The sequence below is a fragment of the Rhodotorula graminis genome (genome assembly GCF_001329695.1).
Source record: "Rhodotorula graminis WP1 unplaced genomic scaffold RHOBAscaffold_12, whole genome shotgun sequence".
Lineage (NCBI taxonomy): Eukaryota > Fungi > Basidiomycota > Microbotryomycetes > Sporidiobolales > Sporidiobolaceae > Rhodotorula > Rhodotorula graminis.
Genome location: NW_017264939.1, coordinates 556,157 through 580,140, shown reverse-complemented (window position 1 = coordinate 580,140; position 23,984 = coordinate 556,157). Strand labels below are relative to the sequence as shown.

The following is a 23,984-nucleotide window of genomic DNA, read 5'->3' as shown; positions in this document are numbered from 1 at the left end:
CCTCGTCTCTCACGACACCACCACGGCGCCATACCTGAATCTGCCGCCACAGACACGCGACTTGAGCTGCATCAGCCCGACTCTCGTCTTCTCCGCCGCCTCAAGCCGTCGACAGCGACCATGGCCCGCTCCTCTCCTCGAAGTGCGCCCCGCTCTCTCTCCCTCGCACCTCAATCGCAGCGCCAAGCGAAACTGACACGTCTCGCACCCACACAGTCGCCTCGAACGCCGCTCCTCCCGCAGCAGCGACCGCCGCCGCACCCGCCGACAGCCCCTCGACCTCGACCGCCCCCTCTCGCCGCGCCTCGAAGCGCCTGCGCCCCTCTTCCACGACCTCGTCCGCCGCGCTCGACAGCGCCCCAGCATCCACCTCGTCCCCGCGCAAGCGCTCGAGGCTCTCGCGCGGCGCGTCGGTGTCGCGCGCGGGTGGGACGGGCGACGAGAGCGAGGGCGAGGGCGGCGCCAAGGCGGACGAGGCCAGGAAGGTCAAGGGCGACGAGCTGTGGGACCAAGAGCTCGACGCGGTGCTGTTCAAGGGTGCGTCGCGCCGTTCCTCCTCGCCATTCGCCGTCTCGCAGGCGCTTCTCCCGCCCCGACCTGCCCTCGTCTCTTCTGCCGCACTGGCCCACCTCCCGAATTCAGTCCCAGCACGTCGAACCTATCACTGACCGTACTCCTCTCACGCGACAGGCATGGAGCTCCTCCCCGCGATGGGCAGCCGCACGATCCACCTCGAGACGACCGACGAGCAGCTCGGGCGCAACGGCCTCCTGTCCGAGTACCTGCGCCGCCAGACGGGCACGATCCGCAACAAGGCCCAGGTCGCGTCGCACATTGCCTCGCTCAAGAAGACCCGCCCCAACGACGCCAAGCGTGCGTCCCGGTGCCCTCTCTCCCTCTCCCTCCCCCTCGCCACACTCTCTCTGGCGCCCACCCGTGCGCGCCCCAGCCAGCTCACGCCGAATTTCTCGGCCCCTGTCACAGTCGCACAAATCGCCATCGGCTACCCTGTATCGCCAAGCGCCTTCAAGGCGACCCGCTGGTCGGCCCTCCTCGGCCCAGACCTGCATCCGGACACGGCCACGGCGGCGCAGAGCGAGAACCGGCGCGTCAAGGGTGCTGGGCGGCCGGCGGCGGCGCCGGCTGCCGCGAACAAGGGCAAGGTGGCGGGGCGCAAGGGGGAGGCGGTCGCGTCGGAGAAGAAGCCGCGAGGCGGACGGTCGAGCGGGACGAAGAGGGAGGACGAGGAGGCGGGACTCGCGACGAGTGCCGGCATGGGGGACGACACCGACAGCGACCTGACCGACCTCGACTCGGACGATGACGATGACGACGACGAGGCCGCCCCGTCGACATGTGCATCCACCTCTGCTCCCCCTTCTGCTCCCCTCGCCGCCGACCCGGCCGCACCTCCTTCCTCCACCTCGCGCCGCCAGCGCAGCACCGCCACCGCGCCCACCCCCTCGAGCGCCTTCCACACCCAGTCGGGCCCGCAGCCGCCGCCGCCGCCGCCGTCCTCCATCTCGACCTCGAGCGGGCCGCCCAAGGGCCCGAGCGCACCCGGCCGCCGCTCGGCGCGCACGAGCGTCGTGCACGGGCCGCTCCCGGCCGGCTCGTCGGCGTCGCCGAGGCGGTCGAGCGCGGCGTCGGCGTCGTCGTCGCCGAAGAGGGCGCGGGGTGAGGTCGAGGTGCGCGTGCCGCAGCGGCGCTCGGCGCGCGCGAGCGTTGCGGCGGTCGCGCCGTCGAATTCGTCGAGCGAGGTCGAGGAGGACGAGGAGGAGGGCGAGGCGTGCGAGGAGGGAGAGGCGGCCGAGGAGGTCGAGATGGAGGACGTGCAGGCGCGAAATGCCGAACAGGAGCCGCCTCGCTCGACCTCGGCCCCGCGAGCGAGCGCGCGCGCGTCGGCGGCCGAGGCGATGGACGTCGAGCCCGCCGAGGTCGCGCCCGCCGAGGAGCTCGCGCGCGTCGTCGCCTCTGCCGAGACGGCGCACCCGGCCCAGGTGGACGAGGAGGCGGACCTCGAGGCTGGGTCGGGCTTCTTTGGCGGGGTCAAGAAGAGCTTCTGGAGGCTCGTCGGGTACTGAGGAGGTGGCGCGGGCGGCAGGAGGGCGAGGGCGGGTGGTGCGCCGAGGAGAGCGAGGAGCGAGCGGGCTTAGCCTTTCTTGCGTACCAGCAACGACACTTAACGACCTCAGCCTCTCTCCGTCTTGGCCCTCAGAGCATGAAAGGCATAAAACTGCAACGAGAGCTCGCACTCTGCGCTACGAGCCCTCAAGTTCCCCCACCTCGCTCGACCGCCTGCGGAGCCTCGCTCGGGCCCACTGCTGCGCATCCTCGGACCCGTCCCTCCATTCGCCTCACCACCTCCGCCTTCCACTCCTCTGCTCGTCGGGCGACGCTCGCGTCGAAAGCGTCCCGCACGACCGAGGCGAGCTCGCCCCCGTGCGCCGCCGCCGCTCGGGCCTCCTCCTCCCGGCCCCGCACCAGCTCCGCCGCCGACGTGCTGCCCTCGCCCGCGCCCGCCGACGTCCTCGCTTCGTCACGGCGGTCCTGCTCCGCCGGCGCAGCGTCGCGCTCGGTCGCGTCCGGCTCGCCGCCGAGCTCGATGTCGAGCGGCTCGCGCAGCCGTCGCAGGGCCGCGAGCGCGCCCTCGTACGCCGCGCCGTGGAAGGCGAGGCCGATGCGGCGGCGCGAGGGCCGGGCTCGAGCTTGGGGAGCGGCGGCTGTGGATGCGGCGGCTGGCGCTGGGGGAGGAACGTGCGGCGTCGAGGAGGTAGGGATGGGGGCTGGTGCGGGCGTGATGGCGGCGGCGGCAGGGGAAGAGATGGAGGCTGAGAGGGCCGAGTGCGCGTCAAGATGGCGAGGTTCGGGCTTGACAAAGGGCGCGGTGGAAGGTGAGGCGGCGCCGGACGTCGACGAGGGGGACATCGTAGGTCGAGGAGCGGTCGAACCTGCGAAAACGAGCTTGGTCAGGTCGTTCGACGTCGATAGAGATCTCGAGAGAGGAGAGAGAAGGGACGCACTCGGTCGGCCTCGCTTGGGCCTGGGCAGGGTCGGGTCGCGATCGCACAGCTTGTGGTACTGCGACGTGACCGCTCCCGTCGTCCTCCCGAGCTGCTCGGCCGCCTCCTTGTACGTCAGGCCCTGCCGCCTCATCTCGATCAGGCGCTTGTTGTCGTGCGTCGTCCACGGCAAGTGAGACGCTCGGCTGGCCGGGGTCAAGGGCGGGCTCGAAGTCGAGGTCGAGGTTGACGCCGACGCTCGTAGGTGCGCCGGCGTCGAACTCGCCGACGCCGACACGGCGGCGTTCTCGTACGCGTGCGCAGTCGTGTGCGCACGCCACAGCTCGCTGATGACCTCGGCCGACGGGTAGCCCTGCGCGGCGAGCTCGTCGACGCACTCGCCGAGCTGCTGGGTCGAGTACGGCCCGCGCCCGAACCGTGCCAGGCTCGCGACGGCGGCAAAGTGGAGGTCGGGTCGAGGAGCCGGCTTAGGCGTGGTAGGTACATCGTCGGCGGGACGGGCGGTGGAGGTCGAAGGAGCGGTCGCTGCGGGAGGGGGAGCGTGTCAGCTGTGAAGGACGGCCTGAGAGGGAGAGCGAGGGCGCACCTGCTGCAAGGTCGCCTGATAGGAGCTTGACGCGCTCCTGTGGTGGCTCGCTCGGGCTCTGCGAGGCCAGCTGGTCTTCATCTGGCGACGCGTCCATTTCGAGGCTGGCGAGGTGGGCGTGGACGGCGGGCAACCGTGCTGCGGCTCGCCGAGTAGCCAGAAATTGTGCGAGTAGACACGGCGAGCTAGCCGGTGCGCTGGTGGTGTAGCGAGCGCGAGAGGTCGAGGACAAGGTCGTCTCGGGCGTCGGTCCGCATCTCGCCCAAGTTCGCCCAACTTTGGTCCTTCCCTCGAGCGTCTCTCGACAAGCGAGCACAGAAGCCTTCTCTCGCGACGCAGGCAGGTCCGCACATACTGCAGCAAGCTGCCCTTTTACCGCCGCCCCTTCTCGACGACACGACTACAAACGCCTCCCTCTCCCTCTCGCTCCTCCTGCGCTCACGCAGCGCGCCGCGCTCACTTGGTCTTCTTGGCCTCGACCTTGGCCGGCTCGTCGGCCGCCGCAACCGCGCCCTCGGCCTTCTGGTTGAGCGCGGCGAGCATGCCGGGCGGCGCCTCGAAGGGGCGCTTGAGCTCGCCCTGGGCGGGCTTGCCGAACAGGTGGATCTTGAGGATCTGCTCGAGGGGGGTGCGCGCGAGAGGGGCGTGTCAGAACGTGTGCTCAGGCGGGTGAGAGAGGGAGAGAGAGGAGGGGCGCACCTTCGAGTCGTACAGGGCCTTGAGCGGCATGATGCCCTGGATGAACAGCGGCTGCGTGTACTTCATGTACAGGTGCATGCCCGCCATCTGCGCAACGGTGCTCGTCTTCCATCAGTCTCGTGCGCACGGCAAGGCGCGGGAAGAGACCGAGAGACGGAAGCGAGGGACGCACAAAGAGGCAGCCCATGAGGACGCTGCGGATGGCCTTGCTCGTCTCGGCGAGGTCGTAGTCGCGGTTGGTCGTCGTCACCTGGGTCGGGCCCTCGCCCGACATGGGCTTGGCCGGCTCGGTGTACTTGAGCACCTTGAGGTCGTTCTTCTGCTTGATCTGTGGCGGGTGCGTCGAGCGAGGGTCAGTCGGGCCGGGCGGCATTGAGAGAAGGGAGGCACGGGGCGCACCTTGAGGGTGACGTAGTAGTAGATGCCGAGGGTGAGGGCCTGGACGCCGACGTAGAAGATGCGGACGTAGAGGAGGACGTCGGGGTCGTTGAAGTCGATCTTGCGGGCGACCTGCAGTCGTGCGAGCGCGAGCAGACGGACACGGGCAGTCGATGGCGAGTAGACAGGGATTCGGGTGCAGCGGACAGGGCGGTGCACGGGGTTGTCGAGGTGGCAGAGTCGCGTGAAAGGGAGCGAGTTGGGGAGGGTGAGAGTGGCGATGAAGGCGGGGTTGAGGATGCGGGTGGCGGCGGGCGCATAGTGTGCGAGGGTGGAGGTCGAGGAGAGGAGGCACGTCGCGTTCAGGGGTTGTCGTGGTCGAGAGGAGCGAGGTGGTGGAGGGCAGGAGGCGACTCGTCAGTACTCGGCTCGGCAACGACGACGACAGCTTCGCGCGGGTTGCTCGGGCGTGTGGACCCTTCCATAGCCTATCTGCACTGCCCTGACCCATCCACCGCTCCGCCAGAGCGAGCCGCCGCCGTCGAACGACCTCGCCTCGCCGCCTCCTCCTCGTGTCGCGCCCGCACCCGCTCGCGCACCCGCACCGAGAGCTGTAGAGGGGACGGGAGGACTCGCCTGCATCGCGCCGAGGCTGAGCACCATGTTTGCGATGGCCGGGTTCATGTTGGGCGAGCTGGTGGTCGGGTGTGGAGGACAAGGAGGCAAGCGACTGGCGAGCTCCCTCTTGCTATCCGCCACGCTCACCACTACCGCTGTGGTGCTGCGCTCTTGTCCTCGACGAACTGCTCTGGGCTCTCAGATCGCGCACGAAGAATCGCAGCGTCGCCCATGCTCTGCTCGCGGCTCCCTCGCTCTCGCTCGCTTTGCGCCCGCCCTCTCCTCGATCGCTCAGCTGCGACCGAGCAGGGCGCTCTGCTTCTCCTGCGCTCTTCAGCGGACGGAGGTGCCTCGGCGACGCGCCGAGTACGCCGGTCACCGCCACCGCCGCCCACGGGCGAGGCTCTGTTCCCGCTCGGCGCTTGCTCCTCGACGCGCTTGTGCGCAACGCGCCGCTGCGCCACCTCGTGCGGTCCATCGTCGTCTCGAGCGGCCTGACGCCGCTCCTCGAGGACGCACTCGTACTCGTGCGTCCTCGAATCGGGCGCCTCGCGCTCGACCTTCAACTCGTTCGAGCTGCACGGCCAGCTCTACGACATCAGCCACAGCGACGGCGGCTGGATCCTCGCCGATCCGTCCATCATCCCGTCGTTCACTGCCGCCATCCTCCACGCCCTGCCCCCTCGCCTTGAGCACCTCTCCCTCACGACCTCGTTCCTTTGTCCCGCCGACGTCGCCGCCTACCTCCTCGGCCGGTGGGGCCCGGCGGCGCTCAAGACGCTCCGCATCAGTGACGAGGTCGGGCGCGGGCTCGGCCCGATCCTGCGCGGCGAGATCGATGTCGACGGTTACGGCGAGGTTCTGCCGTCGAGCGAGGACGTCGAGCGGTTCGGCGCGCTCGCCGGCGTGCTGGAGCGCGCAGGGGTCGAGGTGACGACGGTCGAGTGAGTTGCGAGGGCGGCGACGGGCCGAGGAGGGACGAGGGAGGGGGAGCGCGGCGAGGGAGAGCGACGCGGGCGCGAGACGGGGCTCGAGCGCAGCTGGAGGCGAGCGCAGGACGAGCCGGGCGCAGGGTGAGCGTGCGGGCAAGGGACTGTAGAGTCGTGCGAGGCAGAACTCGTCGCCTTTCCGCCAGTCAATCGTTTTCAGAAAGCCGAGAGCGCCTTTGGCGAGCCAGCTCGTCGACTTGAGAAGGTCGCGGTCGCAGCACGCATTCCTCGCCACGATGCTGCGCTCCTTTGTCTTGCGTTCTCTCACATCGAGCCGAAGCGACGAGCACTCTGGAAGACGAGACGGCGGAGCAGGCTGCGGTAACGCTCGCCGCGGCTACCTCTCCTCGACCGGACTCTCGCACTCTCGATGCAGTACGGCCAGCTCTGCTCGTCTCGACGCAAGCCCGACGAGTCACACGCAGGACTACCACCGCGCGACCCTCGCCACCGGAAAGAACCGGCTCGACCTCTCCCTGCCGAGCGACCGCGGCGCTTGCGAGCGCACGTCCCCCGCAAACGCTGTCACGATCTCGTGGCGGTGCGCGTCGTTGGCGAAAGGGTACGCCTGAGTCTGCGAGCACAGACACGAGATGATCAGTGTTGAGAAAAGAGGACGAGTGCGCGAGGGCGAAAGGAGGTTCGAGCCAGAGAGAGAGAAAGGCTGACCGAGACGAGGTCGGCGGGAGCAGCGACGGCGGCCTCGTGGGCCAGGAACGCCGCTTCGAGGAGACCGACCTGTGCGCAGACTGGGTCAGTCCCGACCCGAGCGTAAAAAGGGCGAGAAGGAGGTGTCGAGGAGAGAAACAAGCGACGCACCACGCGCTTCGAGTCGAGCAGGTACCGGCCGCTTTGCACCCTCTGGCAGGCGTCGAACACGAGGTCCCGCGCATGGTCGACCGCCGACACCTCCAGCTCGAGCGGCAAGGCGGCGAACGCCTGCGCCTGCTGATCGCGAGCGAGCGGGTCACGGACATGCTCGAGGTTCGCGACGGCGCGCCCGTCGTGAGCCAGGTGAAGGTGCCGGGGTGCTGCGCGATAGACGACGACGAGGGCGTTGACGAAGTAGCGGAACCGCGCAAAACGCGACGAGGGCTCGGAGAGGGCGTCGTGGGCGTAGAGGAAGAGGCCGTCGGCGGTGGGCTGTCGCGACGAGGATCGAGTCAGTAGGTGCTCGAGCGGCTCGATAGACAGGAGAGAGGATGAAGAGAGACGTTCGAGTGCCAAGGTGACAGGAAAGCCCGAAGCCTCGCAGGCGAGGCGACGAGCAGGCAGCTTGGCCGGCGCCTTGGTGAGCTCGTCGATGACCTCCTGGTGGAACGCGCCGGCGAGGCGACGAATCTTGGTGTCCGTCACACGCCCGTTGGCGAAGAACGAGTGCTCCCAGCTCTGCTGCGCGTACGGGTCGCCAGGGTAGAAGGCGACGGCGACTTGGTGGACGCCTCCTCTGAGCTCGGCGAGGCGCTTTTCCCTGCTGGTACGTGACTGCGACCCGACCTGCGATACGGAAAGACAAGCGTGAGCGCGATGCAGACCTTGTGAGGGCGCAGAAAAAGGCGTGACTCGCCGCCCGCTGGTCGCGCTGCGTCTTGCCGACCTCGAGAGAGAGCTTTGAGTAGTAGAGCTGTCGAGGCAGCGAGTCAGTCAAGAGGTCTGCCAGAGGAGGAGAAGCGCCGCAGACGCACCGCTTGCCACTCATCGTCGTCGAGCTCGCCATGCTCGACGAGCTGCACCCAGGCGGCGAGCACACGCTCGTAGACGGCGAGCCGCTCGAACGAGACGAACTCTCGCCAGTGGAAGCGCAGAGCTGTCGAGAGCTCGCCGATTGTGCCCTTGTAGGTGGCAGGCACGCGGGCGACCAGCCAGGCGCAGACCTCCTTGAGCTGCTGAAAGACCGGGTCCTGCTTGGGCTCCTCCCACGGGACGGGCGTGGTCGAGAGGCTCATAGCTGGAGCCAAGGCGACCGAGTCGAGTGGCGCGGACGATAAACGCGGTCGAGAAAGTGGAGCGACAGCGGGAACGCTCAGAAGACGAGCCCGGCTAGAGACCGGAGAATCCGACGTACGTCGGCGGTCGCACGAACCCGACGTCAAGCGACCGGCAATTGAGGGTCTGTAGCCGCCGTCGGCCGGGTCGAGAGCGACCTCGGTAACCCGCCTGGAGAAGCGGCCGCGGCAACTCGAGCGAGCGAGGAGAGCTGCTAGCGAAAGCATGCCAGGCGGCAGTGGCAGCTTGTGCCCCTCGACTACTTGTGCGGCGGCAGCACGGGCACCGAGCATGCATCCGTGGCGAGCTGTAGGCAGCCGAGGGAAGAGGTCGGCGGGTCGAGGGCCGAGGAGGAGGTCTGCGAGGCGGCGGCGGCGCGGCGGGTGTCGGTGGGGCGTGGGAAGAGTAGAGCTGTAGGACGAGCAGACTGCAGCCTGAGCCAGTCCCGGCAGTGCGGCGTCGACGAGAGAAGGAGCGACTGGTTCTCATCGGTCTCCTGCTCGTCTCTGTCCTCCCACGCCCGCCCTCACACGCTGAGGAGCTCTTCGTTCGAGCCAAAGCTGCTCGCAAGCAGTGCAGCGACCTCGTCCCCAGACTCGCGAGCCACCGTGTGCTTGCGCCGCCTTCCTCCCCCTCCTCGCCTACCTCGACCTCCTCACGACTCTCTCGGACCTGCCCTTCCGCCGCCAGCTCAACCAGCGCCTCGTCACGACCTGCGACGTCGACATCGGACCCGTGTTCCGCAAGCCCGCCGAGTTGCGGCCCTCGCCTCGCCCGGTCCTCCCAACTCGCCTTCGAACTTCACTCGCTCGCCGTCATCTCGACGCCGGCAAAACCGCAGCAGGACCCTGTGCGCAGAAGGTGGACGACGGGTGGCCAGGCGCGCATGGCGAGGCGGTCAGCGGCGGGCGCGTGGTGGTCGGGCGGTTGCAATGCATCTCCGTTCCCGATCTTTCGCCCGTCACGAGCAGCTCGAGAGCATGAGGGCAGGAGAGAGAGAGAGGGGCTACGACGAGACCGACCAGCTGCACAGAGAACGCAACACTGCCGACCTCGCTTCGCAAGACTCGCGCTCTCACTCGCTGCGAGGTCGCGCTCGGGAGCTGCTGCTCGTTGCACGCTCTCTCGTCTACGCCAGACTCTTTAGTCTTGCGCCCTCGGCGTCGGCGCAAAGACCGGCTCGGCGAGCAAGCTCGCGAGGTCGAACTCGCCCGGGTCCGGCTGCTGCCCTCCTCCCGTTCCCGCTCCTCCTCCCGCGGCGCTCCCTGCGCTCGGCGCCGTCACGAACCCCGACATGGGCACGCCCGACGCCATGCTCGGCACTTGGCCGAGTAGCGACGGCAGGTCGAACGTGCCGTCGAGGTATTGGGCCGCGAGCGCGTTGACGTCCATGCCCGCGCTCGTCGCCTGACCGATGAGCGGGTCGAGCGACCCGGACGAGTAGAGCGACACGAGCTCGAACAGGTCGGGCATGCCGGACGAGGGCTGGAGCGGCGGCGCGGGAGGAGGAGGTGGCGCCTGCGAGGGCGTGGGAGGGTGCGCTTGGGCCTGCGAGTGCGGGTGCGAGTGGGCGTGCGGGTGCGACGGCGGGGTGGGCGCGCCGGCAAAGACGGTCGAGAGGGGAGGTGCCGACGAGCGGGCGACCGAGTGCTGGTGGTGCTGGTGATGCAGCTGGTGGTGGTGCGGCGGACGAGGATGAGGTGCGGGAGGTGGCGGAGGAGGGGCGAAGAACGAGCCCATGCCCGGGCTGTGAGCGGATGCTCGAGGTGGCTGTGGTGGCGCCGAGTAGGACGAGATGGGCGTGGCGGCTGGAGCAGGCGTGCTGGACGAGGCGTACGAGCCCGTGGCGAACGGCGGCGCCGAGAAGACGGCGGGCAGGCCCGACGGCGTCGGCTGCATCGAGACGGGTGACGGCGAGGGCATCTTGACGTCGAGGTGATGCACGTCGTACAGGTTGGCGCCCATCTCGCTCGCCCGACGCTGATGGCGGTCGTGCGCGAGGTCGTCGAGCGCGTGCTCGATCCTCGAGATGAGCGGGGCGCCGTCACTCCACGCCCAGCCCATCGTCTTGAGCCCGCCGAGGAGCCTGCGTGAGACGCGAGGAGATCAGGGACTCGCGCGAGGGAGAGAGAGAGAGAGAGAGAAAGAGAGAAGGGACGCACCAACTCAAGTCGCGCTCCTTCTGCTCGCGCGAGATGCCCTCGCCTCCTCCGTCCTCCTCGGTCCTCGCCTCGCGCAGCACCTCGACCCACCGCTCGAGGTACTCGCTGCGGAGCTGCGTCAAGAACGCCAAGCTCGGCGCCTCGTGCACGCACTGGGCCACCATCCTCGCCGCCTTGAGCGCCGTCGCGCCCACCTGCCGCTGCAGCACCTCGAGCCGCTCGATCGCGCGCCGCCGCTCGCTCGCCTGCGTCGCCGCCGCCCCTGCGCTCGCCGCAGCAGGCGGGAACCCGTCCTCGTCGCGCAGGGCGGCGAGCCGGCGCCGGAGCTCGGTATGCACGGGGAGCGACAGGGCGGCCCACGCGAGGCCGAGCGTGTGCAGGCATGCGCGCATGATGAAGGTGCGCTCGGTCTCGAATGGGGCCGGGAGCGCGTGGGCGGCGCTCGCGGCGGGCGACAGGACATAGGCGATGCGCGCCTCGAGGATGGCGAACAGGTGCAGGAGGTGGTCGAGCTGGGTGAGGTACTTGGCGACGAACGGCTCGTTGAACGGCTGGCGGCGAGCGGCGGCTGCAGGTATCGGCGAGAAAGGGTCGTCAGGGTGAGGCTCGCCGAAAGTGGGAAAGGGGTCCGAGGACGACGACGTACTGCCCGAGACGTTCTCGCCACATTCCCTCGCGAGTCGGGCGACGTGGAACGTGAACGGCCGCATGGGCGAGAAGAAGAGCGTGACCGAGTCGCGCACGTCGACGTCGTCGACCGACTTGAGGAGCGCCTCGTCGACCGAGCCAGGCACCTCGCCGCACAGGAGCAGGTCGTCGGTCGCGGTAAAGTGGGACGTGCGGCGCGTGTTGGCGGCGAGAAGAGCTTCACGCATCTGCGGGAGGGAGCACAGGGTCAGTCTGGTGCGGCAGGAAGAAAAGAGGGAGAGGTCCGGGCGCACGATGAGGGCGCTCCACCCGAGCGACATGTTGATGACCTTCGTTGGCGCACCTGGAGAGTCTTGCGCGTTGAGGATCGTCTGCAGGTGCGACACGAACGCGCTGCCGTACGGCTTGCCCGCCGCCGGGTCCTTGTCTGCGCGCGCCGGCGAGACAGGTCAGTTTCGACCGGACCGCGAGAGGGAAAAGGGGGAACGAGAGGACGCACAGCCCTCGAGCATCTCGAGCAAGTAGCAGCTCGCGAGCGACTCGTCGCACGTCTCGACGAGCGTCCCTCGCTGCCACGCGAGCTCGACGGCGCGCCGGCGCAGGTCCTCGCACGCGGCCTCGCGACGGTGGCCGAACTCGCGCAGGTCGGGCTGGGTCGCGAGGACGTCGGGCGTCAAGGTCGTACAGGACGGGATCGAGCTCGCGCCGGGCGAGAAGAGCGCCGGATGGGACGAGAGGCGGGACGACAGGGCGATGGTGACGAGGGCGAGGACCTGTCGCCGAGGAATGTCAGTCCCGCGACGGCGAGTATAAAGGGGCGAGTCGGCGCACCTCGGCTTGTGGAGGAAGGGCATCGAGTCGTCGACCAGCGGCCTCGAACTGGTGGGCGATGCGGCCTCGGGCACCGATGGGCAGCCACGACTGCGGGAACGTCTGATACACTGCGGGCGAGCGAGGTCGTCAGGCGGTCTTATTCTTCTGCGCACACGAGCGAGAGGGACGTACGCTCGAGGAGGTGGGCGACGAGTGCGCCGTCGAGCTCTTGCGCGGCGAGTCGGGCGTCGACGTCTTGCTGCGACACGGACGGCTCGCGCACGCTCGTCGCGAGCGCCTCGGGCACGCTCGACTGGCTGGGCTGCATCCAGGGCGTGTTGGACGCACCCATGAAGTCGGGTGCGTCGGGATCTGCGGTGCCGAATGTAGCCCTGCGGGCGCGCGCCCGAGTCAGCTTCGTGTGCGAGGAGGAGGAGCGTGAGAAGAGGGACGAGGACGTACTTGGCCTCCTCGATGCGCTTGCCAGACCTCGGGACGGCCTTCTTGCGTACGACAGGGGTGGTGGTGCACACGACGCCGGTCGTCTTGCACCTCGAGCAGCTCGCCGGCGGCGGGACCGGGTCGCACTTGAGGCGGCGCATCTTGCAGCAGTCGCACGCGGGGAGGCGCTTGCGCTTGGTGCCGAGGCCGTCCGAGGTCGGTGTCGAGTCGCGGCGGTGGGCCATGGCGGGCAGGAAGAGGAGAGGTCGGCGAGGGGTTGAAGGAGCGAGGTCAGGGGCCGCGGGTCGAACGACGGAGGCCGGTCGAAGCGAGGTCGCGCGCCGAGGGTGAGGATAAGGGCGGAACAGGTAGAGGAGGTGGTCGTGTGCGACGGCGGAGTGCGCGAGTGAGCCCGTCGGCCGGGTGCGAGGTGTGAGCCGGGGCGGACGGCGAGGTGGGCGACGAGGAGGAGCGTGTCGGTACCGAGGAGCGGGCGGGTCGCTCGAGTGGCTCAGGGCACAGCTGTAGAGTGCTGGCGGGCTGCGAGGCCCTCACTGGGCGTGTCGAGCAGGTGACGAGGGCGTGAGCTGGTCGAGATCAGGGAGATGCACAATCTGATGGACCGGGTGCGACCGCTCTCAAAAAAGTTGTCGTTCGTCTCGGCCGCTTCTCCTTCTCTCGGCGTGTGCAGCCGTGCTTGAAGTTCGTCCGTACATAGCTTCTGCTTGCGAGAACCCGCTTGAACGCGAGACGGCGAAATTGGCGAGACCAACCTCGGCATTTCCGAGCTCCTCGAGCCTCCTCCTCTCCTCCTCTCACGGCTCGCTGGCGTTACCGACGCACAGATGGCTGTGTCGACGTGCAGCACACGTCGCAGCGGTTGCTGCTGCGACTTGCAGCTCGAGTACAGGCACGGCCCTTCACCGGCTTCACCGGCCCCCCCGCCGCTCGCGCTGAGACGCCCGCAGCAGTCGCCCACCTTCTCGCTTGATCCGCGTTCGCTCTGTGCCCTGCTGCACCGCGCACCGACCCGCTCCAGCCCTGCTGCTGCTGCTGCTGTGCCCCTCTGCGCGCGCGTCGACTCGACTCAGCACGGTCGCCCTCGCCCTCGCCCTCGCCCTTCTCGCCCGATAGCACCACGTTGAGGCCATGCTCGCGCGCAAGGACAGCGTGGTGCGTCCCTCGCGTTCTCCTGCACCCTCCCGCCAGACCCAGAACTGACCTCGACCGCCCGCACAGGACGAGCCCTTGCTGCCGACACGCACCTCGAGCCCGCCGCCCTCGCAGCAACGCCGCCCACGCCCGCTCTCGTCGACCACGCGCGCCGCACTCGGCCTGGCCGCCGCCTGCCTCGCCCTGTACCTCCTCGCCGCACCCTCTACCCGCACGAGCACCGCCGCCGTCGTCAACCCGGCGCCCGCCCTCGAGCTGCACCACACGGCGGCGGTCGACCCGGCCGAGCGCCTCGCGCTGCTCAACGCCGACTACGACCCGCACCGCGAGGGCTACGGCGTCGGCAGCACCGACCTGCAGGCGTACGGCGCGGGCTTGAGGCGCACGCTCGCCCAGGTGCTCGAGCGCGGCGGCGGCGGCGGCGAGGGACGGGGTCAGGGCGCGATGGCCGACGAGGACGACGACGGCCTCGCGCCGTCACTCGTCGACGACGACGCGCTCGCCGACGCGCTCGAGTACCGCCTGTCGCTCGAGGCGCGCGAGTGCCCGAGCGGGGCACGCGCCATCCCGCCCGACCTGTACGCGACCGCGCGCACCGTGTCGCCCGTCCCCCCAGCGCTCCAGTCGTGGCTCGGCGCCGCGTCCCCCCTCAGCCTGCACCTCCTCTCGTCCGAGGCCATCGTCGCGTTCGTCGCGCGGCGCTTCCCGGCCCTCTCGAGCGCGTACGCCGCGCTCCCGATCCCGATCCTGCGGTACGACTTGTTCCGCCTCGTCGCGCTCGCCGCGAGAGGCGGCGTCTACACCGACGCCGACACGCGCCTCCTGCGGCCGTTCCCGTTCGCCGAGTGGCCCGCCGACGTCGACGACCGAACCGACCCGGCCCTGCGCCGAGCCTCGTCCTCGTCCTCCGCCAGCTCGACCTCGACCTCGGCCTTGCCCTCGCACGCCGACATCCCTCCGGCACTCGTCATCGGCCTCGAGTGGGCCTCGTCGTCGCCCTATCGCGCGCAGAAGAACGTGCTCAACCCGCTGTACAACCGCGAGGCGGGCGTCGTCCAGTGGACGTTTGGCGCCGCGGCGGGGCACCCGGTCCTCCTCGACGCCGTCAGGCGCGTGCTGCGGCACATGGAGCGGGTCGCGGCGCTCGAGGGAGCGCGCGAGGGCGGGCAGAACGTGCGCGACGAGATGAGGTGGAAGGAGAATGGGGTCGACGAGGGCGCGCTCCAGTTTGACCCGAGGGCCGACCGCATGGTGCTCGAGTGGAGCGGGCCGGCAGTACTCACCGACTCGGTCGCACGGTGCGTCCCCTCGTCCTCTTTCCCTCGTCGCCCCACCTCCCTCGACCTGACGTGTCTCCTCTTTCCCCTTCCGCCCTCCCTCCTCCCTCGCCACTCACCCTCCCTCTCTCACGCACCAACAGCTACCTCCGCACCCGCCACGGCGCGTCGCTCCCCTCGCTCGCGCACGCCCTCTCGCGCACGCCTCGGCCGATCCGCGTCGGCGACGTCCTCCTCCTCCCGATCCAGGCCCTCAACGCGCGCACCGACGCCCAGGTCGGGTGGAAGGTGCTCGACTGGGCGCTCGGGAGGGGGTGGGCCCCGTGGAAGGGGGCGGGAGGCGATGAGGGGTGGGGCTGGGGAGGCGGGATCGTTGTGCACGGTGCGCCTCTCTGTCTCTCTCCCTCTCCCTCTCTTTCTCTCTTCCTCGCGCCGGCGCACCTCGCCCAGTGTACTCTCGTCAGTCACTGACTCGGCGACTCGAGCGCGCAGAGCACGCCGCGTCGTGGTGGAAGCAGCGCATCGGCAAGGACAAGGACTAGAAACCTCTCGGCGCCGGTCGCCCATTCTCTCTCCCTCTCCTCCTTGGCCCCCTCGCCTTTTCCTCTCTCTTCTTGTAGACTCACTTGTAGACTCGGAGCGCATGCGATAGACTCTCTTGTTTCAGTGCAAGTCCCTCGCGCGAGCCGATCCTCGAGAGGCGCTCGCTCGCTCAGTCGACGCCCAGCTCGTCCCGCGGTCCTTCGCGCCCCGCTTCGCTCGCCGCCCTCGCAGCACCCCACTCCCACCGCCTGACGGCGCCCCAGCTCTCGCCCTCGCCCTCGCGAGGCCCGAGCACCTCCCGCCCGACGGCGTCCCACCCTTGCGCACGCGCTGCGCTCTCCTCCTCCTCCTCCTCCTCCCATGCGCCGCCGTCGTGGCCCCTCACGACCCTCGCACCGCCCGCGCGCCGAACGAGCTCCTGCGCGACCCCGCCGCCGACGTCGAGCGCCCGCGCGTGCGCGTGCGCGTGCGCGGCGCGAGGGGGCTCGTGCGGCGCTTCCTCGGGTGCTGGTCGCGCCGGTCGGGCGGCGGGGGCGGGAGGTGGACTCGGGGACGAGGACGAGGACGAGGTGCAAGGGAGGGAGAGGGGGAGGGGGAGAGGTGAGGGGAGGCGCGAGGTCGAGGGCGCGGTGAGGTACAGGAGGGGGGGTGGAGCGGCGGGATGGCGGGACGAAGACGAGGATGAGGATGAGGGCGGGGCCGGGGTCGACGCGGCGCGCAGGGCGTCGAAGAGCGGGAGGAGCTCGTCTTGTGGCGGGGCGAGCTCGGCGGGCGCGTCCGAGGAGGACGAGGGCGATTGGGCGGAGGAAAGCGGAGGCGAGGGCGGCTCGACGCCGAGCGGGAAGCACCGCGCGATCCTTGCTGCGCCTGTCACACGACGAAGCGTGTCAGTTCGCCGCACCTGTGCTGCGCCGCCGAAGGAGGGAGAGAGGGAGGAGAAAGAGGGAGAGGGAGAGAGAGAGAGAGGGCACGGACCCTCGTCGGCCGAGACGGCGAACGGCAGCCAGCTGACGAGGTGGCGCATGGCCCATCGCGCGACGGACGACTGAGCGCGAGAGAGGGCCGTCGTCGGGACGAAGCCTGGTTGGCCGGCGGCCGAGAGGGAGGGTCGGGCGGAAGGTGCGTGATGAGGAGGAGGGGGCGAGGGACAAAAGGGGAGGCAGGAGCGTCAGTCGCGGTCCATCTCGGTCGGCGAGAGATGTGGAAAGAGAGAGAGAGAGAAGGTGGCGCCGACGCACCTGGCGACACGGCGACGACGTCGACGCCTTTCTCGGCGAGCGTCGTCGCCCAGTAGGCGGCCGACACGAGCTGGAGCGCCTTGGACGCCGCGTAGCGCGACTTGCCCGTGCTCGAGCGGGTGGATGGCGAGGTTGACGTCGAGGAGGTGGAGGTAGGCGGGTGCAGCTGGGCGACGAGGTCGTCTGCGCCCGTGCGGTACTTGTAATCAGCATCGCCTCGTCGAAGGAGACGCCTGCAGAAGGACCGATGGGGACGCACCGAGTGACGTGACCGACGAGTGGAGCTTGGACGTCGTGACGATGATGCGCGAGCGGGCGCTGCTCGAGGAAGGGTCGGCGACGACAAGGAGAGGTTCGAGAAGGTCGACGAGGAGGTGCTGTGCTGCAGTCGGCGGACGAGCGTGGACGGCACGAGGGGAGGATGAGGTGGTAGGAGACGGTAGAGAAGGCGGTCAGTGCGCTGGCTTTGAGGGAACAAGAGGAGAGGGAGAGACGGACCGAGAGCGTTGACGACGGCCTCTAAGGTCCACTGTCGGCCGTCGACGGTGAGGGTCGACGTGTCGGGGTCTGCGGTCCAGGTTGCGGCGTTGAGGACGAGAGCGTCGACCGAGTCGGTGCGGCTGTGGACCTGGTGGGCGAAAGCGCGCACCGAGTCGGAGCTGGCGAGGTCGAGCGCGAGCCACTCGAGGTGGATCGAGTCTGGGTGGGCGGTACACAGGGCGGCGAGGGTGCGCTGCTCCGGTGTCGGCGGAGCGTCGAGGGGCGAGCGCTGGCCGGCGAGGATGCGCCATCGACTCGGACGAGAACGAGGGAGCGAGACGAGGCGGTGGCACCAGTGCGACAGGGCGCCGAGGCCGAGGCCGGACGAGCAGCCGATGGCGACGAGCGTGGGCATGTCCAGTAGCAGCAAAGGCAAGCAGTTGGTTGGTCGAGGAGGGTGACGACGCTCACCGACGACGACGACGTCGACGAGGTCGACGCCTCTCTCTGTCGGCAGCCACCTCGAGCCCTGCACACCTCGCCACGATGGACCACGAGCCCATATCCATGGCATCCCGCCTCCCAGACGACGCCCTCAGCTCCCCGTCCCCGTCCCCCTCGCCCTCGCCCCCACCTCAACCACCCGTCGCTTCCACCAGCACCGCCCACCCCGAGCCAGGCCCAGCCCGCACCATAACCCTCACCTCGGTCAGTCCAGTCGACCCCAACAAGCGTCGCGACTTCAGCTACCGCTACTACGCACCCTCGTCGTCCGCCCTCGACTCGGCCACCCGCTCCTTCCTCGACCTCCCAGAGTCCTACTTCCAGCCCCTCCCCTCCGAGATCCAGCACGCCCACGCCTCGTCCGTCAAGCGCCGCGAGGACCTCGTCGACCGGCCCCTCTTGACCCAGAAGCTCCGCGACCAGCACCAGCGCGACCACGACCGCGACAAGGCCCGCAGGTGGCCCCACACCCGCATCCGCATCCGCTGGCCAGACCGCACTCTGCTCGAGGGCGTCCTCCCCTCGACCGACAAAGTCGTCCACTTGTACGAGTTTGTCCGCATCGCCCTGCGCCCCGACGCCCGTGACGTCCCTTTCGTCCTCTGTGCGTCCCACTCTCTCGTGCTCTCTGCCCCGTGGGACCGTACTCACCCTCGTGGCGCACCCGACAGACCAGACGCCGCCCCGCACCGAGTACCGCCGCGGCGCGCCCCACCTCAAGGGCAAGTCGCTCATCGACCTCGACTTCACCCCCTCGTCGGCCTTCTACATCAAGTTCGAGGGCCCCGACACCCCGCTCGTCGACGCGCTCAACGACCACAAGCGCGCCCCGCCGCTCGTCGACGAGCTCCTCGGCGCGCTCGCAGAGCTGCCGGCCCCGCCGACGTTTGACCCGCGCGACGGCGAGGCCACGGACGGCGAGGGCAAGGGCAAGGGCAAGGGGACGGTGGGCGAGACGGACGAGGAGCGCAAGAAGCGGGAGAAGGAGGACAAGCTGAGGAGGCTGCTCGGCGGCGGTGGCAAGGGGCGCGGCGGCGTGACGCCGAGCTGGATGAAGGTCGGCAAGGATGCCCGTGCGTCGCAGCTGTTCCCTCTCTCTCGCGCTCTCGAGGACTCGCTCGTCGAGTCTCGAATGTGCGTTGAGGAACGGGACATGCTCACCTCGCCCTCGATCCTCACCCGCAGACAAGAAGTAGCGTCCTCCCCCTCCCCTTCCTCTTCCCCTTCCCCTCTCCCGCCCTCTCGCCTCCCCGACACTACCACTTTCCGCCCCTTCAACACCTCCTCGTTCCTCCGTACCTCGCACCTGCAACCACCCGCCTCTTTATGCCTCACGTCGTCGACCTCTCGCATCTTTCTCGCGCACCTCGAGAGAACGCTCGGGCCTCTCGCTCGATCGGCTGCGCTCGCGTCGCTCTCGGCCGCCGGCGGGCCCGCCGCTACATATCGCATGCGTCGAAGCGCCGGCCTGCTCGGCCGCGGCGCGGACGGACGCCGGCTCCCCGGCGCACGACGGCCGACTCGGGCTCGCCGTCCCACTTTTGGCCTCGTCGCCCGCTCGCCTTGCTTCAGTTTTCCCGCCCCTCTCTCGCTCTCGCGCTCTCTCTCTCTCGACTCGCCGCGCTCATGCTTCACGCAGCGCACGGCGCGCCGCGCCCGTCCTACCTCGACCTCGCGCCGTCCGACCCGCTCCTCGCGCGCCTCCTCGCGCTCTACACCTGGTTCCTCCCCTCGCTCGACTGGCGCGACCGGCAGCGCGTCGAGTCGGCCGGCGTCAGCTTCCGCAACGAGTGGGGGAGGCTCTTGCCCGACGAGAGGGACCGGGCTGTCGATGTGCTCGTTGGGCGGTGGTGCGCGTTCAAGGCCGACGCGAGGAGCTTGGACCCGGCTGAGGTGCGTCGGCGACTCTCCCGTTCGCTCGATCGGACTCGTGGGACGAGAGGACGAGGACTGACGTCGCGTGCGCGTCGCAGCTCGGGTACCAGAAGATGTGCCGCACGATCAAGGTCATCAAGGTGCGTCTCCCTCTCGCTCGCCAATGCTTCTTCCTCCCTGCCGTCCCAGCTCACCCTCGATCCCCTGCGCGCACTCCCAGAGCACCAATCTCGCCGCAACGCACGAGCTCGCCCACCTGCGCGCCTGGACCGTCGCCCTCGAGCGCGCGTTCCCGCGCTCGTGCGCCAGCCTCGTCGAGAGGTGGAAGCGCGACTTCTTCAGCGAGACGGGCGTCACGGTGACAAAGCTCATGCGGTCGAGCGAGGCGGGGTGGGACGCCACGAGGAGGGGGCTCGAGACGGCGCCGGAGCTCGTCGAGATTCTCGTGCGGGTTGGCGAATCGCCTGCATTAGCGCTCGTGCGTGAACCTCCTTTCTCTCTCTCTGCCTCTGCGTTTTCCCAGCCGGTGTTCGATAAGGTGCCGAGCCTGCCGACGAGCCGGGAGAGAGCCTACTGACCTCCCTCGTCCCGCACAGCCCTCGGCCGACCTCATCCTCCGCCAAGCCCACACCGCCTCCCAGTCCCCCGCCGACCGCTTCCTCATCTTCTCGACCTCGCTCAAGAGCCTCGCGACGCTGCACCGCGCCCTGCCGACCCACGGCGACTCGCTCGCCGCGCACGACGAGCAGGCGTCGCTCGTGCGCGTCGTGCTCGTTCTCGCCGAGGACGTCGAGGCGTTCGAGCGCCTCGAGACGGAGCAGCAGAGCTCGGTCGTGGAACGGGCGAGAGATGTCGTGTTCGAGGCGGCGAGGATGAGGCAGGAGACGGGGAGGCTGCCGTCGCTACGTGTCCTTGTGCGTCCTCTCTCTCTCTTCCCCTCTCAGTCTGGGACAGTCGTCGCTGTTGGAGCAGTGCCGAGGGATCGGCGAGGTGGATCGAGGTGGGCGGAGCGAGGAGCGAGCCGAGATGGACCGAGAGCGAGTCGAGGTGAGGCGGCTTCTCCTCAGCCGTCTCTGGCATCTCTGGCATCTCTCGACTCGCCCTCAGCCCGCCAGAACTACAGTCGCACTCCCTCGCCATCAGCCACTGACGTCATGTCGTCGAGCAGGTACACGAGCTGCGCGAGGCCCTCAAGCCCAACGACTCGTCGAGCCAGCACTCGCAGTCGCCGCCCTTCCACTCGGCCGTGCGTCCACCTTCCTCGCCTCTCCCTCCCCTCGCTCGTCCCTCTCCCTGACGCACTCGTCGCCCTCGCAGGCCTCTCCTGCGCGTCGCCCCCTCGTCTGGTTCCCGCCGCACACGCCCGCCGACCCGCCGCCCGAGGACGACGCGAGCCTGTTTGCTGCTCGGCCCGCCGGCGTCGCCAGCGCGTACTTCCCTGAGAGTCGGGCAGTCCATCAGTAGCGCGTCTGCAACTAGTTTGTCTGGCCTTGGAGTGCCGAGCGCGAGAGCTGGACCCTCGAGAGCGGAGCGCACGGGCCTCTCGACGTAGTCGGCATGCCGCCGGCCTTCTCAAGTTGACCTTCCGGCGAGAACAGCTGCGCGGCAGCTCCTCGGCGCTCGCCTCGGCTGGAACGCTCCGATCAACGTGCGGGGCGTCGGCGAGCTCGACAGGAGGCCAGCAGCGACGAGAGCTCGAGCGACACGAGCGCGTACCGGACTCGCCGCGGACGAGCCGGGGGAGCAGCTCGAGCTCGACTTTGCTCGTCTGCGCTCGCCTTCCTCGCAGGCTCGCGGCTCTCGACAGCCTCGTACAGCAGCTCCAACTCGCCATGCAGGCCGAACCGTCGCGCAGGCCGGACTACACCCTCCCGACCGCGTCGCTCGAGTCCGCCGACCCAGTCCTGCACCGACTCAAGCTCGTCATCAGCTGGTGGCTGCCCTGCCTCGACGGCGCCAGCAACCGCAAGTACCGCAACAACGCCGTCGACGCTGTCTACAGCTTCAGCAACGGGTGGGGGACCTTCCTGCCCTCGGAGCGCGAGCGCGCGGTCGACTTTCTCGTCTCCGTTTGGTGCAAGTGGCAGGTCGACCCCACCCAAGTCGACCCCAACATGGTCGTACGTTCTCTCTCACTCTTTCCGAGGCTTTCCGAAGCACGTCCTGACCCACGAGCACCTTGCAGGTGAGCTACAAGAACCTGAGCCAAGAGGTCAAGCGCACGATCGCAACGGTGCGTCCCCTCTCCTTGTCGCATCTTGCCGTCCTCGGTCTGGACTGACAATGTTCGACCCTCGCCCCAGATCAAGAAGTCGCGGGCGGAGACGGCTCACCGCGGCATGCTCCGGGTCGGTCAAGACGTCGTCCGCTCGTACCCGTGGGAGGCCGTCGAGCAGTGGTACACCGACGTCTTCGGCACCGGCGTGCAGGGCCTGACCGTCACCAAGCTCCTGCGGGTCCCGCAACAAGGGTGGACCGTCATCCAGGAGACGCTCGAGCACGGGCAACACCTGCTCCGCGAGGGCGTGTCTACAGATCAAGCACTGGTGCGCGCGCTCTCCTGTTCTCGCCCTTCCCTCTCAGCCGGCTCAGGCGGGCGCGCTTGTCGTCGGCGAGCGCACGAGGCGCAAGAAGTGGACCATCACTGACACAGACTTGCCGCCCACAGCCGTCGCTCGACCTCCTCTTTGATGCGGCGCAAAAGGCGACGCAAACCGCCCTCGAACGCAGCGAAATCTTCCACCGCTGCGTCGACGACCTCCTCACCCTGTGCGAGGCTGCACGCCGCAGCGAGCACGTCTCGCGCGAGGGTCACGAAGCCTACCTCGCCCGAGTCCGCTCGGTCTTCCTCAGCGCCGACGAGGTGCGGCGCTTCGAGGAGCAGCTCAGCTACCCTCAGCAGACGTCGGCGGTTGCACTCGCGCGATCTTGGCTCTTCTCGGCGTGCCAAGGGCATGAGCTCAAACACCCGGTCCCGGACCTCGCCGACATGGTGCGTCTCTCAGTCCTTTTCTCGGTCTGAGTCGTCGCGAGCGAGACCCTGACCCACTGTTTCACAGGCTCACGACCTCTATCGAGCGACTGGACACGACGAGGACGCCGTACGGCGTGCGCTCGCGCCGCCGGAAGGCTACTTCCTTGTGCGTCTCCCCCGGCCTCCTTCTGCTGGCCCTCGAAGCCGACCACCTTGCCCGGTTCCCGCAGCGCCCTCGTGAGCCACTGGCTTCCACCTACAAGTGGGCGGTGCCGCGCACCCACGACAACATGCACCCGGACGGTCGCTCCCTGCGCAGCCTCTCCGTCCGGGCCCGGCACAACGAGCGCAGCCCTTACCGCCCGGAGCGTCGACCAGCCTTTTGTTAGAGTGCCTGCGAATGTATCCTGATTCGTCGAGTCGAGCTGTGCGGCGAGAGAACGACCGAGAATGAGAGCGCACGGGCCTCTCGACGTAGTCGGCATGCCGTCGGCCTTCCCAAGTTGAGCCTCTCGGACGCGCTGCTCTCCGTCGCTCGGAACTCGTCCTGGCCCTGCGCAGAGACGATCGAGAGATCCGCTCGGACGTCTTTGGGCATGGGCAATGTACCACGCGCACGGCAGCGTCGCCACAATCGAGCCTCTCGTCTCTCACCCTCTTACCCTCCTTTTTTCGCGCTCTCTCGCCCCGCTCGACTTGGCTCTCGAGTGCGTGGACATGAGACTGAATCGAGCAGACGAAAGAGCTGTATGGAGCGCTCGGGCACGACGAGGCTTCCGTACGGCTTGCGCTCGACCCTCTGCCGCAACACCTGCCCGCGAGTCCTCTCCCGTCCCCACCTCTTCGTCGCCAGCGTCGCCTGACCCTGCCCTAAATCTCCCATGCAGCCCATCTTGCCCCCTCGAACGCCGACGTACAAGTGGATCGAGGGGAAGCCGTACGACGACGCGCACTCGCTCGAGAAGCACGTCGAGCGGCGGCCGCATCGGCGCCGTCGCAGCTCTGCCAGCCCTTTCTTTCCCGAGCGCAGGAGGATGGATGTGTAGCTCGAGCCAGCTGAGCGTGCAACGAGGTCGTCGCGAGCGTGTTTTGAGCGGACGTCCGACCGAGAGCTCGTGTCGCCTCGAGGGCCTGCAGCGCTCGACAGCGAACCCGCGCAGCTGCGCAGCGAAGCTTGAGGAGCATGTGTGAGAGCTGGGCGGTGCGTAGAGGCACGCACCGCGCTCCAATTCGAAGCACTCGAGCGGTTTCGACTGGTGCTCGGGTCTGCGGCTGCCCGAGCCCGCCCCTGCCGAGCCTTGACCCCAGCCACGCGCATGAGAGCAGAGCGTAGAGATACGCCGCATGCGCTCGTCCTCCTTGAGCTGCATCATCGACTCATCGAGACGAGCAGGGCTCGGTCGACCGCGAGTGCGCGGGCGAGGGCGGAGGCGAGCAGGGCGAGGCCGAGGTGGGGCGGGGAGGTCGTTGGGTGTAGGTGGGTCGTGTCTGGGTGCAGTATCGTCGGTCGAGTCGGCGGGCTCGCCGGAGAGGCGAGGGCGTGCGTCGAGGGATGGCGCGCGGGGGGGGGGGGGGGG

General features: G+C 69.1%; 9 protein-coding genes across 9 annotated transcripts; 5 read left to right on the top strand and 4 right to left on the bottom strand.

The window, feature by feature from the left end:
• The first annotated feature begins 52 nt into the window (after positions 1-52).
• Positions 53-2,199, top strand: RHOBADRAFT_55362 (uncharacterized protein). The gene is made up of 4 exons (XM_018417814.1): positions 53-142; positions 217-537; positions 691-873; positions 985-2,199. The coding sequence occupies exons 1-4, from the start codon at positions 121-123 to the stop codon at positions 2,082-2,084; spliced, it is 1,626 nt and encodes a 541-aa protein (XP_018269191.1). The 5' UTR covers positions 53-120; the 3' UTR covers positions 2,085-2,199.
• Positions 2,153-3,706, bottom strand: RHOBADRAFT_55361 (uncharacterized protein; the record flags this gene model as incomplete). Its single annotated transcript, XM_018417813.1, has 4 exons — positions 2,153-2,161; positions 2,485-2,951; positions 3,024-3,548; positions 3,610-3,706. The coding sequence occupies 4 exons, from the start codon at positions 3,704-3,706 to the stop codon at positions 2,153-2,155; spliced, it is 1,098 nt and encodes a 365-aa protein (XP_018269190.1).
• Positions 3,707-4,065: 359 nt separating this feature from the next.
• On the bottom strand, positions 4,066-4,842 carry RHOBADRAFT_17263 (uncharacterized protein; the record flags this gene model as incomplete). The annotated part of the gene is made up of 4 exons (XM_018412358.1): positions 4,066-4,224; positions 4,309-4,395; positions 4,481-4,636; positions 4,708-4,842. Coding segments are annotated over 4 exons (537 nt in total), but the record flags the coding sequence as incomplete, so codon positions are not given.
• A 693-nt stretch (positions 4,843-5,535) lies between these two features.
• RHOBADRAFT_46244 (uncharacterized protein) lies at positions 5,536-6,252 on the top strand (the record flags this gene model as incomplete). Its single annotated transcript, XM_018414745.1, has 2 exons — positions 5,536-5,744; positions 5,817-6,252. 2 exons carry the CDS (start codon positions 5,536-5,538, stop codon positions 6,250-6,252), a joined length of 645 nt encoding a protein of 214 aa, XP_018269188.1.
• Positions 6,253-6,720: 468 nt separating this feature from the next.
• On the bottom strand, positions 6,721-8,239 carry RHOBADRAFT_55359 (uncharacterized protein; the record flags this gene model as incomplete). The annotated part of the gene is made up of 6 exons (XM_018417812.1): positions 6,721-6,867; positions 6,963-7,031; positions 7,113-7,436; positions 7,527-7,764; positions 7,829-7,917; positions 7,979-8,239. 6 exons carry the CDS (start codon positions 8,237-8,239, stop codon positions 6,721-6,723), a joined length of 1,128 nt encoding a protein of 375 aa, XP_018269187.1.
• Positions 8,240-9,369: 1,130 nt separating this feature from the next.
• RHOBADRAFT_55358 (uncharacterized protein) lies at positions 9,370-12,588 on the bottom strand (the record flags this gene model as incomplete). Its single annotated transcript, XM_018417811.1, has 8 exons — positions 9,370-10,365; positions 10,442-11,009; positions 11,088-11,316; positions 11,383-11,516; positions 11,589-11,862; positions 11,921-12,030; positions 12,095-12,294; positions 12,365-12,588. The coding sequence occupies 8 exons, from the start codon at positions 12,586-12,588 to the stop codon at positions 9,423-9,425; spliced, it is 2,682 nt and encodes an 893-aa protein (XP_018269186.1). The 3' UTR covers positions 9,370-9,422.
• A 904-nt stretch (positions 12,589-13,492) lies between these two features.
• RHOBADRAFT_46241 (glycosyltransferase family 32 protein) lies at positions 13,493-15,335 on the top strand (the record flags this gene model as incomplete). The annotated part of the gene is made up of 4 exons (XM_018414744.1): positions 13,493-13,516; positions 13,583-14,814; positions 14,937-15,175; positions 15,286-15,335. The coding sequence occupies 4 exons, from the start codon at positions 13,493-13,495 to the stop codon at positions 15,333-15,335; spliced, it is 1,545 nt and encodes a 514-aa protein (XP_018269185.1).
• A 2,265-nt stretch (positions 15,336-17,600) lies between these two features.
• On the top strand, positions 17,601-18,892 carry RHOBADRAFT_55357 (uncharacterized protein; the record flags this gene model as incomplete). Its single annotated transcript, XM_018417810.1, has 3 exons — positions 17,601-18,162; positions 18,230-18,631; positions 18,744-18,892. The coding sequence occupies 3 exons, from the start codon at positions 17,601-17,603 to the stop codon at positions 18,752-18,754; spliced, it is 975 nt and encodes a 324-aa protein (XP_018269184.1). The 3' UTR covers positions 18,755-18,892.
• A 292-nt stretch (positions 18,893-19,184) lies between these two features.
• RHOBADRAFT_55356 (uncharacterized protein) lies at positions 19,185-22,809 on the top strand (the record flags this gene model as incomplete). Its single annotated transcript, XM_018417809.1, has 12 exons — positions 19,185-19,451; positions 19,532-19,573; positions 19,654-19,911; positions 20,030-20,347; positions 20,602-20,679; positions 20,751-20,863; positions 21,223-21,553; positions 21,619-21,666; positions 21,737-21,979; positions 22,102-22,425; positions 22,493-22,573; positions 22,638-22,809. 12 exons carry the CDS (start codon positions 19,185-19,187, stop codon positions 22,794-22,796), a joined length of 2,262 nt encoding a protein of 753 aa, XP_018269183.1. The 3' UTR covers positions 22,797-22,809.
• Positions 22,810-23,984: the final 1,175 nt, after the last annotated feature.